At 41.5% G+C, this 15,797-nt stretch overlaps 1 protein-coding gene across 5 annotated transcripts in view; it reads right to left on the bottom strand.

The window, feature by feature from the left end:
- The window catches only part of abr (ABR activator of RhoGEF and GTPase), a 131,964-nt gene that overhangs the window by 38,487 nt on the left and 77,680 nt on the right, over window positions 1-15,797 (bottom strand). For all 5 annotated transcript variants that reach the window (XM_034606025.1, XM_034606026.1, XM_034606027.1 and 2 more), the window contains 7 exons: window positions 13,892-14,060; window positions 11,325-11,444; window positions 10,943-11,018; window positions 10,731-10,835; window positions 7,948-8,022; window positions 2,622-2,719; window positions 2,401-2,532 (listed from right to left, as the gene is read on the bottom strand). In XM_034606025.1, coding sequence (XP_034461916.1) covers window positions 2,401-2,532; window positions 2,622-2,719; window positions 7,948-8,022; window positions 10,731-10,835; window positions 10,943-11,018; window positions 11,325-11,444; window positions 13,892-14,060 — 775 coding nt within the window. The remainder of the gene's footprint in view (window positions 1-2,400; window positions 2,533-2,621; window positions 2,720-7,947; window positions 8,023-10,730; window positions 10,836-10,942; window positions 11,019-11,324; window positions 11,445-13,891; window positions 14,061-15,797) is intronic.

The following is a 15,797-nucleotide window of genomic DNA, read 5'->3' as shown; positions in this document are numbered from 1 at the left end:
ATAATATTCAGTCACAGCCAAAATAAAATCATATCATCTTCGGATGGCAGAGGCGATCATGTTTCCCATCAGTAACAAAGGGTTAAAAAGAAAAGAAAACTCCAGGCCCAATATGCCCATTTACGGTCAGTCAGTATTCCACAAGCTTGTTAAATAAATCAGAGAGTCTCCAGAGAGGAAAACAAAACACTGAGGGCTCCTTCTAAACGCAGCTTCACCAGGAAAGCAAACAGCTTGGCTCCAAGTGGAAGTCTCTTTAGATACGCACTCTGGACTGTGGAGCAGACTCGTGTCCCTGCAGCTAATTCACTGTCAAAATGTTTCGGTGAATGAGTCAGTTCGGCAGTCACAGCCATATGTTAGAGATTACTGCTTAATATGACGAAAACAAAAGTCCTGCTCAGGATTTCACCAAGTATTAGTGACAAGAAACCAACTCTGCAAGCACAGGAGTCTTTACCTTCTGCGGTGAAGGAGACAGAGAGGACTCTATCAAAATCATCCACTTCTATATCTCGACTACACATCCTTATTCCCAACAACCCCCCCTGTAGTACACACTCGCACAGCATTCCCACCCTCTCTCTCAGAGTCTGGGATAGAACATGCCATTCTCTGTCTCGGCTCCTGTCCCCCCCCCCCCCCCCCTCTTTATTTTCCCCTCTCGCAGGGAGTCAGCCCAATATGTACTGTATATATTTGGTCTTTTGGCTGTTGTTGGCTGAAAGTGGATGTTCCCAGCAGCGGCAGCAGCAGCATTTGTCTCTTTGACTGGCAGCCATACCAGAGGGTGGTTTTCACTGTCGGAGAAGATTCAATGCTGAACCATTGACAAACGCCTGAACCTTTTGTAACTAAAAAAAAGACGATTTAAATAGTGTGCTCATAAAAGCTTTTTTCTGAGACAACTGAGAACTACATGTTTGGGACAATGCAAGACACAAACCAATGTCACTTTATAGCTGCTTTCAGACATGCAGTGAAGTCTATAATCTCCTGACATTCTCCAGAGGAGCTGTACGTGAGAACACAAAGTTCTGAGTCAGTTGCTCTGGACAATCCCTGGAGGTTTTTCTGCCAGACCCCTAATAAAAACTCCAGATCATGTCCGAGTGAGCACATGTGAGCAGTCGAGTGAGTGGGCGTGTTGATGACCTTTCTTACATGCGACTGACCAGAAAAGTGAAAAAAAAAAAAAGAATACAAATATCTCAGGATGAAAAAGAGGTGTCATACACGTTAAAGACGCCGACAAAGATGTCAACGCAGCAGAATTGATATGTTACGTCCTTCCTGTTTTCTGTGTTATTGTGAACGGGTTCTTCATGTGTGTTCAAACTCCAGAAAATGTCCGGACCCAATTGTGTGGACATTCTCCGGAGTTCGTGTCTGAAAACGGCTTGAGATACATTCCCATTTGCTCCCCAGACAGAATCCAAAGTAACATTCAAGGACATTAATCACCAAACTGAATGAGAAGTGCATGAAAAGTGGTGACAAACAGGAAATGCTACAACAGAAGTGCTGTGGGTGTTTTTTTCCTTTCAAAGACTTTGTCAAAGAGTTCAACAACAAAGCCATTGAAAATTCATCAGATATTTTTGAGATGCAAATTCTATCCTTTAAAATGCAACGCGTGTGTTTCTCGTTTGCTCAACTTTTTAGGTTAGACATGAGATTTGTATTCAAACTGCCAGCTATGAGCAGCAGCAACAAACACACTGTGAAATATTTTAACTGGTTTATTTCATCTGTAAAATTCAGAGAGCTAAAAAGTGTCAGGAGCTGGTTATAAATAACCTGCTTCAAACTCCTCTCTGGCACTGACACGTGCACCTCCTGAGTTAAACATGAGGACGTTAGTTGAACAACTAAAACCCTCAGAGTTGACTCTAATGCATAAAGTGAAGCTCTATTGATCACCGGGCTGCAGAAGAGGAAGTGTTTAGTGCAGCGGCAATTTGACTGGATTGCAGGAAAATGACAGGAGTCAAGCTTCACTTGACTAAAACATTTTTCCTAAGAGGTTCTGGAAAAATAGAAACGTGACTCCTCTGCAGGCTGCTCTCTATAACCTAAACAAGGATGCAGCGTTTCGCTTCAGTTTCAAGAGACCACAGATTCCACTGTGAAGGCAGCTTGTAGTTAACAAGTCTCTGAAAAGGACTTTTATGACATTTCTCACAACAACACAGGGGAAACCCCCCCCCTTAAATAAACTCTCTTTCAGACTATTAAACCAACCAGCGTCATTAGAGGCCACAATAACAAAACCAACACATTGTGCACAGAGGCTAGACAGCTAATTCAAATGAGTCACATGTTCGGGAAATCTCCCCCGAGACGACACAGACGTCTCTCTCTGTGTGAAGCATCCTCATTCATCTGTCCTCTTCTTACCTGGACCTTTCCTTTTCCCATCATCTTGTCCACAATCTCGTTGTCGTCCTTGTTGAGCATGCTTTTGTCGTAACACTTCTCGTAACACAGGATCCGCAGGTATTGGGAGCCCTCCACCTCGATTTCAAACTCCTGTGGGATGTCACAGGAGAGGAGAATTTGATATTTAACTTTCATTGTGAGCAATGTGCGGTAGAAGGAGATATTTGTTAGTGACTAACTTCATTCCACTGAGGATCTGTGGTGTCTCTGAAGACTCGGGTCTTGGCCTTGCTGACAAAGTATCCGTACGCGTCCACTTCAAGGGTGCAGTACAGATCTAATGGAAACAAAGAAGGTGGACACGTCCATTAGATACTGAAATAAAACAACAGTAAAAATGGAGATACAATCCTTTCATTAAAAGGTCAGAATAATTAGAGACAGCAATTAGCAAACAGATATTCAGTTTCATAACACAGAAGACAACCAGGAAATCTTTTTTTTGCTGTTTTCTTCTTTGAAAAATTACTTTTTGTTTACTTTACAATCATCAAAACGTTGGATGGGAATGCTGGAAAAAATAATTCCCAATCATTCCCAATTATTTTTCCGTCAATCAACTTATTGATTATTCAACCAATCACTTCAGCTCTGTTCTAATGTATGTTGTAAAGTCACTGTGCAGAACATGAACAAAGGTACATTATTGCTGCAACGTTTGCAAAAGTGTAATGAAAGCTTAAATGTTAAAGGTAATATTTCACTGGAGTCACTTATACAAATGTATATCTCCGTCAAACTTTAGCAGCAGTCAACATCATGTAAGTAAAACATAAATCCCACAAATTAAAGTACCATTCGTACTTAACCCCGTTTTTCAAAGAGGTTTTAAACAAAGTTTTCATGACAACTGAAAGTGACTAAATATCTAATTCAGGTTTGTAACAAATGTCCAGTTACAGGATGAAAAAGGCTCATGTTCAATCAAAAACCAAACAGCCCCTCCAAATGTCAATATGTTGTAGTTTGTCTGTGTACACATTCTGCACCACTGCCCCCCCCCTCCACTCTTTACATCCTCATTCCACCGTCGACACTCCCCTGGGATCCGCTCGTGCTCGGCTCTTACACGGAGCAATTAAGTCTGTTAATGTGTTTCTTTAAACGCTGTAGCTGTTCCTACAGAGCGAGCTACCGGCTGTCTGTTATGTGTCTGTAGTTCGTCCTGCAGCCTGGACCCGGTCCCTCGAGTGCACCTCCGCCTGACAGAGTGATGGATGGGTGTTTGGCTTGACCTTTCACCAGGAGAGTCACCAAGATTGGGGAAGAGAATCAGGGGAGTTGGCTGAATCTCATATACAAATATATAAAAACACCCTTCGGTAAAGAGTGACAGATGTCCTGTTTAGGCTGGAACATCTAAAACCACAGCCTGACCTGAGCCTGGTTACCGTTGTGGAAGGATACCAACCATCCACCCAGTGTGAGCAGTGACCGTCAGGAGACAGCATGGACATATGCAGCTGTACATTTATGACTAACAGGGTTACAATGTATAGTGGAACCTCATTCCATCTGGTTTCATTCCCACTTTGTTTGTTTTCTCTGCATCCTGAGAGGTTCGGGCATAATCACTCCCAATGAGGAAGAGATTAGCAGCGGTGGTATGAAGGAAGTTCAGCTGAGGGGAATTCACTGTGACCATCTGGGGGACATTTATTAAACGTAGCAGTTATCGTACTCTGACGCTTCATACAGAAGCATAACAGCTTGTTACAGCCACCTCTGGTTCGACATCCGACACCTCAAAAACACACAAACTACTTGTCAAGAGTTTGCTTTAGTGAGGAGATGGTGTATCAAGACTAAAGCAGTCGGCTTGTTGTGAGGGACAGAGTTGCGTTTCAGTCACTTTTAACTACTACAAACAGACGTTTGGTTATGTTAAAGTTAGATAGGTCTTTAGTTTTAGACACTGGACCTCTCTTTCTCATCTACCCATGAGTAGAGGTATTCATAAGTCCTGGTCAGCTCTGAGATTTCTCTTTGGAAGTTGATTTCCTCTCCATCTGAAAGGGGTTTATGTGTCCAGACTGAAAACTCAAAAAAGGCCAGACATGGGAGAGGTCTTTTTGTGTCCTCGCAGTGGATCCAGGAGGGTTTTGGTAAGTAGGACAGAATGAAAGAGGCCAAACTCTATGTTTTTTCTGTTATTCTCCCCACTTACTATCAGGCTCAGAGTATGAGGGGGGATTACTTGGTCAGCTTGGGGCCTGTGACCCAGAGATTTACGGGTTAATGGATACCATCCTTTTCCACCTCAATTAGCTGAGGACTGCAGCCCCTGTAATGTGTCTGTGATCTTATACGCAGAAGCTAATCTTTGCTCGGGGCTGCGGTGAATGCTGGGTCAAACTGCAGGTTCACAGAATTATGAGGGAAGTGATAATCAGTTAAAACTAATCAGTCGTCCCAACAACCACCAACCTGAGGCTTAAAGGACTCAGGAGAAAATAAAAACATTCTTCTAAGAGAATGAAATCAGGATGTAACTGAATTGTTTTCATGAAAACCAGAGAGAGAAGACTAAAAACAAATATGGCAAACAAGGCATGCAGCCGTGGCTGGATTGATTAAACGCAGAAATAAAAGGGAAATGTGCACTTCCAGCAGTGTTTTGCCTTTAATTTGAAAGGGACCAGCAGTGAAAGGAAAAAAAGTTTGTTCTGAATAAAGAAAAAAGCATCATTATCGCTATTATGTAATTTTCTATTGTCCTGTAGCATCTGCACTGTTACACGATTATTAGTTGCATATAGATCAAATATAAATTCAGTTAAAACCTCTTCATATTGACAAGCTCATGTGGCCGACACACACACATGAATGCTGCTGGGCTCACCTAAAATGCACGTGTGATATTTCTCTCAGTTTGTGAGTGGGGCAGTTCAGTTTGGATCTGTGCTCGCTGTTCCTATGTAGCACGGCACTGCACTTTTACAGCATGGAGTTGAGGCAACACACAGGATCACTGGCTAACAATCACTCATACATAAAAATAAAACGAGAACAAAGCGACATGTTTCTCTACTAGGTCATGTTTTCCACTGATTTCTTTTTTTTTTTTTGGGGGGAGAAGCTCAACTCCATGCTCCTTCTGCTATGACCCAGTTTGACAACTTTGCCCCGGGCTGAATACTAAGTCTTTTCCAACTGAGGGGAAATAACACAATAACTCCAATAAGATCTTCTAGTACAAGCTTATGTGATTTTTCAATGAAAGCAATGAACAAAGAGGCCATTGTAGATGATCCCACATCTGTTTAACAATCTGAAACACTGGATAAAGAATATTTTCCAGTCGATACAGACTCGATTTTGATGGGCTAATAATTAAAAATGTACAGAACGTACAGAGACAGTGAAGGAGACTTCAACGATGTAACCAAAATCACATCAAACCTCAAAAACACAGGGGCTGAATTACACAACATCACCACATGAAAACTACTTAAAAGGGCAAATCTAATCATTAAAGCTACATCTGTGAGAAATTGTGGTGGTGGAGGAGGGAATTATAAAGACAGAACACAGAGTATTCAGATCATCATCTCCATGATCACTGGGCTGTTTTCTAAACACATGTAGCATATGGAAAAAAAGTGCAATGTCTGCCAGGTTTCATAGGGTCTACAGACATAATAATATGTTATTATATCTGTTTTTTGTTGAAATCCTATCCACGTACCGATAGCTATCAAAAATAAAGTCGTGTAGAAAAAAAAAGAGAAAAAAAGCTGGTGTCTGTGGACCTTGCAGAACTTTAATAAACATGGACAATCATTTCATTCACTTGTCTGTCACTAACCAACCAACCAACCTGCCTGCCTGCCTGCCTGCCTGCCTGCCTGCCTGCCTGCCTGCCTGCCTGCCTGCCTGCCTGCACCCTGCCTGTGCTCTCAGCGCACATGACCAGAGTCATCAGCAGGAGAGTCCTACACTGGAGCAGAGACTATAGCCAGAAGTTAGCGAGCGAGTCATGGAAAAGTCGGCTCCTAGCAGTTGTCAGGCAGTGAGTGTTCTTGTGTTTTGGGAGCGTAGCTTTGACGGGAGGGTCAGTGGGAGGGGGAGGGATGTGTCAGTTGCCTTTTTTGTAGTGTAGCCTGTTCTTGTTTGCTTTTCCAGGATGATCAACCCTAGCTTTAACCTTCAGTACAAAAAAAGAGGAATCTTTGTCTCCCCCATGCTTTCACTTTCCACGACAACCATGATAGTTCAAGTTTGATCATTTCTGACCTCCATTAAGAGTAACATCATTTATTTAATTCACGTCATCATCATCATCATCAAGGATCACTAACAGCAGCAACATGCCATCTACTCCACACTGCCTCCATGGCTTGAATGCCCCACCTTGGCTCTGTACGCTCCACTGGGCACAAAGACATCAAACTGTATCGGGGAAACTACCCAACTTCCCCCAACTCCCCCCCCCACACACACACGCTTCTTCATGTTTAAACCCCTCAGCTCTCTGCGCTCCATCGGGGATCAAACAGGCTTTCAGAGGAGAGAGCTTTCCAATCCATTACCCAGGAAATTTTAGCGTGCCTGCTTTCATATACTGAGGGCTGTCATGGTAACTGAGGAAATCATATTTCTCCCTCGCTGTCACTTTTCCAGATATTTGATATTTGAACTGGTGCTTGTGTAACATCATGGCACAAAGTGTACCGGTGCGCCAGCTGTCCACTACTGACATGTCTGAAATAATGTGTGTGTGAGTGTGTGTTGTCAACTGAGTGCGATGTTAGTCCTGCCAGCATTCCACTCGGTTGATAACACACACAGACACACACACACACACACACACTCACACACACACAGAGCTGTTAAAGCACATTGTTGAATCACAGAACACATTGTTCTACAAAGGATCTTTTGTGGATGTATGTGATGTTACATGAATGTATCCTTTGTTTATGATTTTTTTAAATTAAAGTATTTTATGTTGCAAGTGGGGCTGCTGCTGTGATGCAAGACAAATTGCAGATGTGTGTAAAGAATAAATCAATTAATCAATAATATTAGAGACATTATAGGCAGCAGTTTAATTTTGAGAGCTGCTGCCGATGACATTCTCTCTCTTTTCTATTTATGTGCCCCCGTTTTTCTATCATGCTAGAAGTCTGTCGAGGCCTTTCGAAAGAGTTACGAGGACTGTTTGTAGTTAAGATGGTGGCAGGATGGCTTTGTAACATCTGTCCAAGGCGTGCAGATGAAATATAGCCTCTTGCCAGACTCAGGCACATTTACAGCAATGTTTCTTAATGTGGAAAGTCCTTGTTAAAGTAATTCCCAAATGAATTCCATTGTGTTATTTTTCTCGGTCCTTACGACCATCTCTGTATTGGCTTGCAGCATGATGGACACTGCAGTGATTGACTGGATCTTTCCTGGCAGATACGGACATGCACAGCAGTCATGTGTGGAGGGGCTGCTGAACCAGAGTGTGCAGACAAGTGGGGTAAAGCAGAAAACAATGTAGGTCTCTGGCCAACTTACTGGCTGACTCCTTGAATCCTTTGGCAGAGTGGACGATCACGTGCAGAAAGCCGTACAGGCCTGGAGTCTCCTCATCTGGAAAACAAGGACACAGAGCAGTTGGTGCGGTTCCGTCTGTAAATACGGTGACGTAGTGAGTTTAACAGTCATTCAGAATTGGAGTTTGTTTACAGCACTAGGATAAAGCATGGAAACTTATGACACACTGGACTTGCTGTATCTGGACTGTATCTCTCCATCAATGTTGTGCATAGAAGAGATAAGATTCATTGACAGGAAAAAATAAATGGACGTCACTGAGCTGTCTTCATATATCTTAGGAATTCCTTCAAGATACTGGCCTCTGTAAACTGTTCCAGGGATTTTCTCATGCTTAAAAAGCTGTGTACAGTCTGTCATGTAAAGCAAAAAAACACTTACTTCACTTCAGGTTTAATTCAAATGTGTGATACTGAAATTGACTAAAATGTTCTGTTCCCCAGTTCCTCTTCATGGCTGGTCAATTTAACGACTTTATGAATTTTATTGACATACTCATAACTCATAACACAGCATCTTAGACAGTGCAGTCATGGGACGGCCTCAGGGACGTGTGTGCAGGTCGATATCCAGTGATCTCTGTCACTTGAATCGAACAGTGTCACATCACTTCACTGTTTACTCCTGTCTAACATCCCCACATGTCCACCGTGCACATTGGTCATGGACCATTTTGTATTAGAAAGAAGATTTTCTAAGTTCTCTGATGACACTTCATTGGCAGCTGGATTCATATTTTAAAATGCAGCTATTGACACACACACTGTGATATTTGTTAAGTTTCCATCTGCTTTGGTGAATACGACCTGGAACAATTGTATGAAGTTGCTTTATAAAAAAAAACACACAAGGTTTAGAATAAGATTAAGAAAATGTGCTTATATGACACACTTCTTTAACTTTCACTTTCAAACTCTGTGTTTTAGTAACTATTGGATGTCTTAAAATGAAGAATCAAGTGAAATTGCTCAGTGGGAAGCAGGTGGGCTTTTCATTTCTCTCTGGTTGGGTGGTCCAAGCTGTGGATAAACTTATCATTATGAACTTCCACTGAAACAACTGTTCTCACCATTTCAACACCCAGTTACTGCTTTATTTCTAAAAAAGCGACACATAAAAAAAAAAAATACTAAAAGAAACGAATGTAAAGCATCTGAAAAATGAAACGGGTAAATAAAACAAGGCATTTGAGGATTTTGAGAGAGAATGAACTGTTGTTACAACCTTTCGTCACATCAGTGTCGGACCTCACATCAACAAGCACAGTCCTCTGCCATAACAACTGAGCTGGCCGCTGAGTGGTGGCTGGATGTTTTTTGTGTGGCCCCACATACCCCTCGGTCCCGCCGGCACACACATGCAGAGGGATACACTCATGCTTTGCTTGAAGCCTGTGTAGCCCGACTGTTTCCAGGTAAATAAACTACACGTGAGGGCTGCGGGACTGTTTGGGGGTCCACTGTAGGCTGCTGTGTGTGTGTGTGTGTGTGTGTGTGTGTGTGTGTGTGTGTGTGTGTGTGTGTGTGTGTGTGTGTGTGTGTGTGTGTGTACACATAAGCGGCAGGGGGGCTTCACAGGGAAACGGTTCAAAGGTTCAGCTTCGAGGTGGCCTGTATGCGGTGCTTTTAGAGGGAATGTGAAATCGTCTCTTTCAGGCATAATCTAACTGGAACAATAAACTGAGGAAACTCAGAGAAAACAATTAACGAGATAATGTGATAATTCAATCAAAGGAGTCGAATGAACGTGCAAATCATCTGTCCTCGGAGAAGAAATTCCTTTGCCAGCTGGTCTCCATTTCAACCCCTACTGTTTCCGTGTGTGTGTGTGTGTGTATGTTTTTGTTTGATTTAAAATTGGGGGGGGGGGGGTCAAAAGTCGAAGACAAGACGTGGGGCCTGAGCTTTCTTTTAACACACAAGGATATCAAATCCCTGACAAAAAAAGCAAAGTATCAACAAAGTGATGGACCTCTGACACAGCAGAGAGGGGAGAGTTTAACCAAGTTAGCAGAGAGAGTTAACGTGAGTAAAAACCTCCTGGATTGGGTCAAAGCAGTTAACGCTCTTAACCAAACTCTTTTAAACATGAGCGGCAGTGGGGCGACATTTTAAAGAAACATGTACATGCAAATCAATTGAAAAATGCAGTGCCACTGAGTAGAGCACACACCTCCACCAAGGCTCAAAATGTGACACTGTGCCTTTCACTGTCTTGAAAACTCAACTCCCTGTCACCTCTGTAGTTGCGCGTGTGTGTGTGTGTGTGTGTGTGTGTGTGTGTGTGTGTGTGTGTGTGTGTGTGTGTGTGTGTGTGTGTGTGTGTGTGTGTGTGTCAAAGCAGGGGACCCTTTGTGCCATTTGAGGAGATGGGAGTGGGTCGACCAGATGGCTTTAATGTCACCAGCAGCCTCTGAAAGCCGCTGTGGAGATCTGGAGCGAACGCAAACTCACATGATTTGGGAGAGCAGGGCCACCACTGACACACCGCATGGCACTGACCAAAAGCTAGATGAGAACCATATTGTAACCTAGATTCCTCTCTTGCAGGGCCCCCCCCCCCTCGCTCATTATGTGGCTTTTTTTGTGCCGAAAATGCAAGAGATGCTTTTGTGTGAATTTAAACTCAAAGCAGAAAGGAGAGGAAGGAGCAGAGGGAGATTGTGTGTGTTTGAGTTTGCAGAAACGCACAAAGCATCCAAACATGAGAGAATGAAACAGATACTGTGTGCGAGGGTTTCTCACCATCTTTGTTGCTGGTGACAGGAATGTTGTGGACAGTGCGGAGTTTGAAACAGGAACTGGTCAGGACCTGAAGCTCAACAGAACTTAATACGCACGCTTGGAGATCTGGAAAACACGCAAAGCGATGGTCAAACTTGAATTTTTCTGGTTTTAACCCAGACTCTTCATCCGGAAACAGTCAATAGACGAACTCCATTAAAAGCCAGTGTTACCTTTCTTCTGGAGTTTCTGGATGCTTTCCCTCCACTCTGACCTCTCGTAGTCGGAGGAGATGAGGAACAGGTAGCTCTACATACACAGAAAACACTATCAAACACAGCAAGGACATCTCTGCACGGAAGTTAGTACAGTAAAACAATTCTAAGAAAATATTACAGATTTAACAGAACATTCAAAGTGGAAATGTCCTTCTAATCTAAATACCACTGAAAAAGCTCTGGTCTGGTCTCACTGTCATAAGACTTGTATTTTGGGAACCTGAATCTAATCTATAGCTCCTCCGTCACAAAGGTTGATGTCTCCCTCTAGTGGGAGGACTTGAGTGCTTCAGGTGCATGCATTCAGAGCGTGATGGGATGGAGAGGATGGATTTACCTTTCCATGTTTGTTGTGGATGCGGAATGGGATGCTGGGGGAGTGCGTGAGCAGCCACGACTCCTGCTCGTTCATCTTCTTCCTCAGACGCTCCACGCGGCTCTGACCCTTTGGTGCTTTCTGTATAGGCACAGAGACAAGCAGAGCGACATATAGAAATTTATTTAGAGCGGAATATTATATTAAATTTAGTGTGAAGTGTTAGAGAGAGACATACTGTACATACGAGAATTAACCAAACATTCATAAATGTGCTTAGGGACCATAAAGGTAAAAAAAAACAATTCCTAAAGACCAAAGCTTCATTCCTACTTTTCTAAACATTCATGAGTAGTTTACAAACTAAAGCTGATTTGGTTTTCTTTTAATGATGCCAACTGGGAAGTTTAATTTAATTTAATCAAATGTAGCTTAAAAGAAAAGGTTTAAGTACAAGCACAGAAATCTGCCCAAATTATAGGAAGCAAAAAGTTATAGGAAGCAAAAGGTTAAAACATGGTTGTCCTCCAGTACGAAGTAAGGCAAAAATAATAAGATATATATTAAAAGATTGTTACTTTTGCAATATCAATATTTTTTGATTCCAAAGGCTCATTATGTCACATCAACATTGTTTGACTCCTGAAACAATGGCAGTGTCCTTTAAAATATACACGAGGATTTTGTCTCTCTCTTTTGATGTAATTGAAATTGTAGTTGATGATTGGTTCTTTAAATGTAGGTAAAAAAGATGAATTGATATTAAATAATCTGTACAGGTAGTTTCAGCCTTGTTTACATTTTTCGCTTAAAATACAGAATGAAGCAAACATTTTAGTTTTAAGTGTTAGACGTTGTCAAATAGTGAAGCTTCATACAGCAAAATGCTGTACAATTCCAATCTAATATATGAAATCTGATGTATAGACTTTACTTGAGAAGATTGCTCTTTTGAATCACTTGCTTTTTATATCGATATTACTTTTGCTCCACTCTTAATTATCTCAAATAATAATAATGTGATTGCAATGTGAATTGAACATTTGTGCATCCATACTTGTGCTTTCTGGTTGACAAACCCTGCACTAAGAGGACATCAATACATTCTGATATAAAAATATGTTGTTGGTATTATTTCAATGAATTATAACTAAACCATCAAATAAAATTATCAGTCATTCCTGCTATTGTCAAGTTCTTATCAGCATGAAATCAGCTCATCAAAATCCTTCCTATTTTCCAGGAAAGACCATTGATAAACCTCTGATTGTGGGGGGATGCTGTCTTTAATTCAAGGACCTTAGTTCTGTGTGAGTTCTGAGGCAAAACAAATACACACATCCTTCAAACCCTGACCAGGAAGCCATGAGTCAGAGTCTGGACACAATCAGCTGAATTTCCTACTGAACCAACCTCCGCTGACTCTAAATACCAGCCGTGGTCACTCACTGTGCCCTGAGTGGGCGAGTTTAACGCGGCGAGAGGAGAAAAACAGGAACTCTCTTCCTCTGAGGGCTCAGCTGTGTCTCAGGGGGCGCGGGGCTGAAGTGTTACACATAGTAGTAACTGCAGTAGGCTTATAACGTCTTATTTTATTCAACCCATGTCGACAACTGAATGTTTCAGCACTGATGGGAATAGACTAGAAAGTCTGACATGAAGGCCAAACCCTTTCAGGAGGAAGTGTAATTCAGCACTTTGACCAGTGATGCAAATTCACTATTGCAGATGAGGAAGGAAGTTTTGTACTTACTATGTAAACAGTAAGTTAAAGGTTTCGAACTTCATGTTTAACCCCAGTTAAAGAATCATAAATGTCTGGATTTCACAATTTTTGGCTGTGTACTTCCCTTCAGGGCACATTGAACCTTAACCACGACGCTGTCTAAGACAAACAAAGGTGTGGGTGGCAGAGTTAAGAGGAAAGTGCAGAGGTTCCAGTCAGGAATCACTGACGTGGGGAGTCTTCCATGGAACTCTGTGTGCGTACATATGAGAATTAATAGATCTCGATCAAAGTTTTACTGGACACAAGAAGCAAAACTTCCTGTGCTGAGTCAAATGTATGCGTTTGTGTTTCTTATAACAATAACAGATCAAGTGTTTCCTGCACTAATTTTAAACTGATTCTTATTTACCATTTTACCCTCATGGACCATCTTTGTCTGACCTCTGAGCGTAAACTGTATCAATCTTAATGGCCATCACACAGGTTTATAGATTATATACACAAACTTGTTTTAGTGATTTGCCAGTCCAGTAGACAATCCAGTCCTTGTGCAGTATGAGCACAATGTGCCACTTTCTATTTGTTCAATGGCTCCTGTTCATTCTAAAGTCATTCTGTTTTTCTGTATTAGATTATTAAGTTGACAGTCAAAGTATGTCAGGCAAAGAACATTTTTCTAACCATACATGTTCCAATCTTCCACTTTCCACCTTTTTGTATTAATACAGATTAATGCCAACTGGGAAGTGGTTTCAGTCCCTGTTCCCGTGTTAAATCCACTCTTTCTGACTAAGCCACTCAAAGCCGTTTGAATACATTGGATTTTGCTCTTCGTGCCAATGAAATCCAAGAGGATTACCTTCTCTTTCTGGATCTCATTCTTTAAGATCGAGATCTTGATCTTCATCTCCTCCAGCTCATGCTCGGGCAGGACCTGGATGGTGGGGCAAGAGTCTGAGTCGTCCAAGGTCTGGAAAGTCAAGTCCGCCAGAGGGATGTACCACTTGCACTCATACTGCTGGTGTCGACTGCAGATGGGGGGGAGGGGGGGTAAAGGTGAAAGGGTGAAGAAATAAATAGTGAGGAAGATATGAAACTAGTCAAAGAATCACATAATACATTTTTAGGTTTTAGAGACAAACGGGATCAAAATATAACACAGACCTTGGTTTGGAAACAATCATCATGAAATAATGATTGATTTTCAGTCTATTCATACAGTTAATGAAAGTGATTCAACATAAAGCATTGAGCTACTTCCACACTTCTATCTGTATTTTACATGTGATCATGCAAAGAAGAAATCAGTTAATAATATGTGATGCATTGTTGCAGCTTTAAATACCAAATATTGTACAAAACTTTAGAAAAGTCACCTTGACCTGCTCCAACAAGTTAATGATGCATTATGGGTACTTTTGATACTTTAGGTACATTTAGCTGATCATACTTATGTTTTTTTTTTTCAAGCTCAGGACTTTTACTTATAATTGAGTGTGTTTATTCCATATGTTTATACTGTAGAACTGCTACTTTTACACCTTTTAACTTTAACAAATAGTAATCCTTCATACACAGGATGGTTTCCGTTAGAGGAGGGAATGTTTTCTGGATCCGACCAATTACTGGAATACTGATGCAAACTTAAACAACAAATGCAAAGCAGTCTTGATTTCACTGATTAACATGTCTTCTTTAAGAGTAACTGGAATATATTTCAGACATGCATTTCAACTTAGACTGTACAGTGAGGTTGAGTAAGAAAATCTCAATACATCATTTGACAACAGTTTTCATATGTGTAGTAGGAGTCTTCCACCCAAAGCCTATTCTGTGATGCACTTGCAATAGAGGATATTAATTTCTTTATCATCCAATCCACTTCTCCTTTAGCAACACTAACACACCTCCCTCTGCTGCTTCTGAGCATCTTTTGTTTTTTTTGGGGGGGGGGGGGGAATTAGAATGCACTCTCATAGTTATTGCACACAGAGTAACATGCAAAAGGCTGAAGATAACTATGAAAACGAACACATCATCAAACCAGATCTACAAGCCCTTTAGTACGAAAAGAGAGGGTTGAAAACATGTAAAGATAATGAGAACATTCTCAGAATGTGGAGCATGTGGCAGCAAAGATAAAATAACTATGTCTAAATTTAAAATGACAGAACAGAGATAATCATAAGGAACATCAGTGACGTAACCCGATACGATTGAGTTTCCTGCTTTAACTCTAAGTGTGTGTGTGTTTGTAGCCTTTAGACAGCTCGCTGAGATAACACTACAGACCACCGCAGTCTGATTTATGGGTCTGGTAGTTATGGCAATGCAATGTTCCTCCAAGTGATGGCGGGCTGTGAATGACACGGACAACTGTTGATTGTCAGCCAGAATAAAATCCAATTAGGCTCACAGAAGCCGCCGTGCTGACAAGCAAAGCGACACACCACCCTGTTCAATGTGACAGTTAAACTATAGACGTGTGTTAATCTTTACACGTGGCATCACAAACGTAAACACTTTTCTTTCTTTTCTTTCTCTCTTACAGAGGCTTCAACTAGTCCTCCAGCTCTGCAGATCCAGGAAAGAAAGACTTACAGGATCTTTTGTAAAGTGCCCATGTCACTCTTTCTGGTTCACTGTCAGGGGTTGCAATAATAATGTGGACAGTAAATGATACATACGGATGTGAACATTGGGAGAATAAGCCTAAAAGTATGCATGTGTTGCCTCTGTGGTTAACACATTTTTTTATATTTTGG

Source organism: Hippoglossus hippoglossus, chromosome 14, assembly GCF_009819705.1.
Source record: "Hippoglossus hippoglossus isolate fHipHip1 chromosome 14, fHipHip1.pri, whole genome shotgun sequence".
Taxonomy (NCBI): Eukaryota; Metazoa; Chordata; class Actinopteri; order Pleuronectiformes; family Pleuronectidae; genus Hippoglossus; species Hippoglossus hippoglossus.
This window is presented reverse-complemented; position numbering and strand designations above follow the sequence as displayed.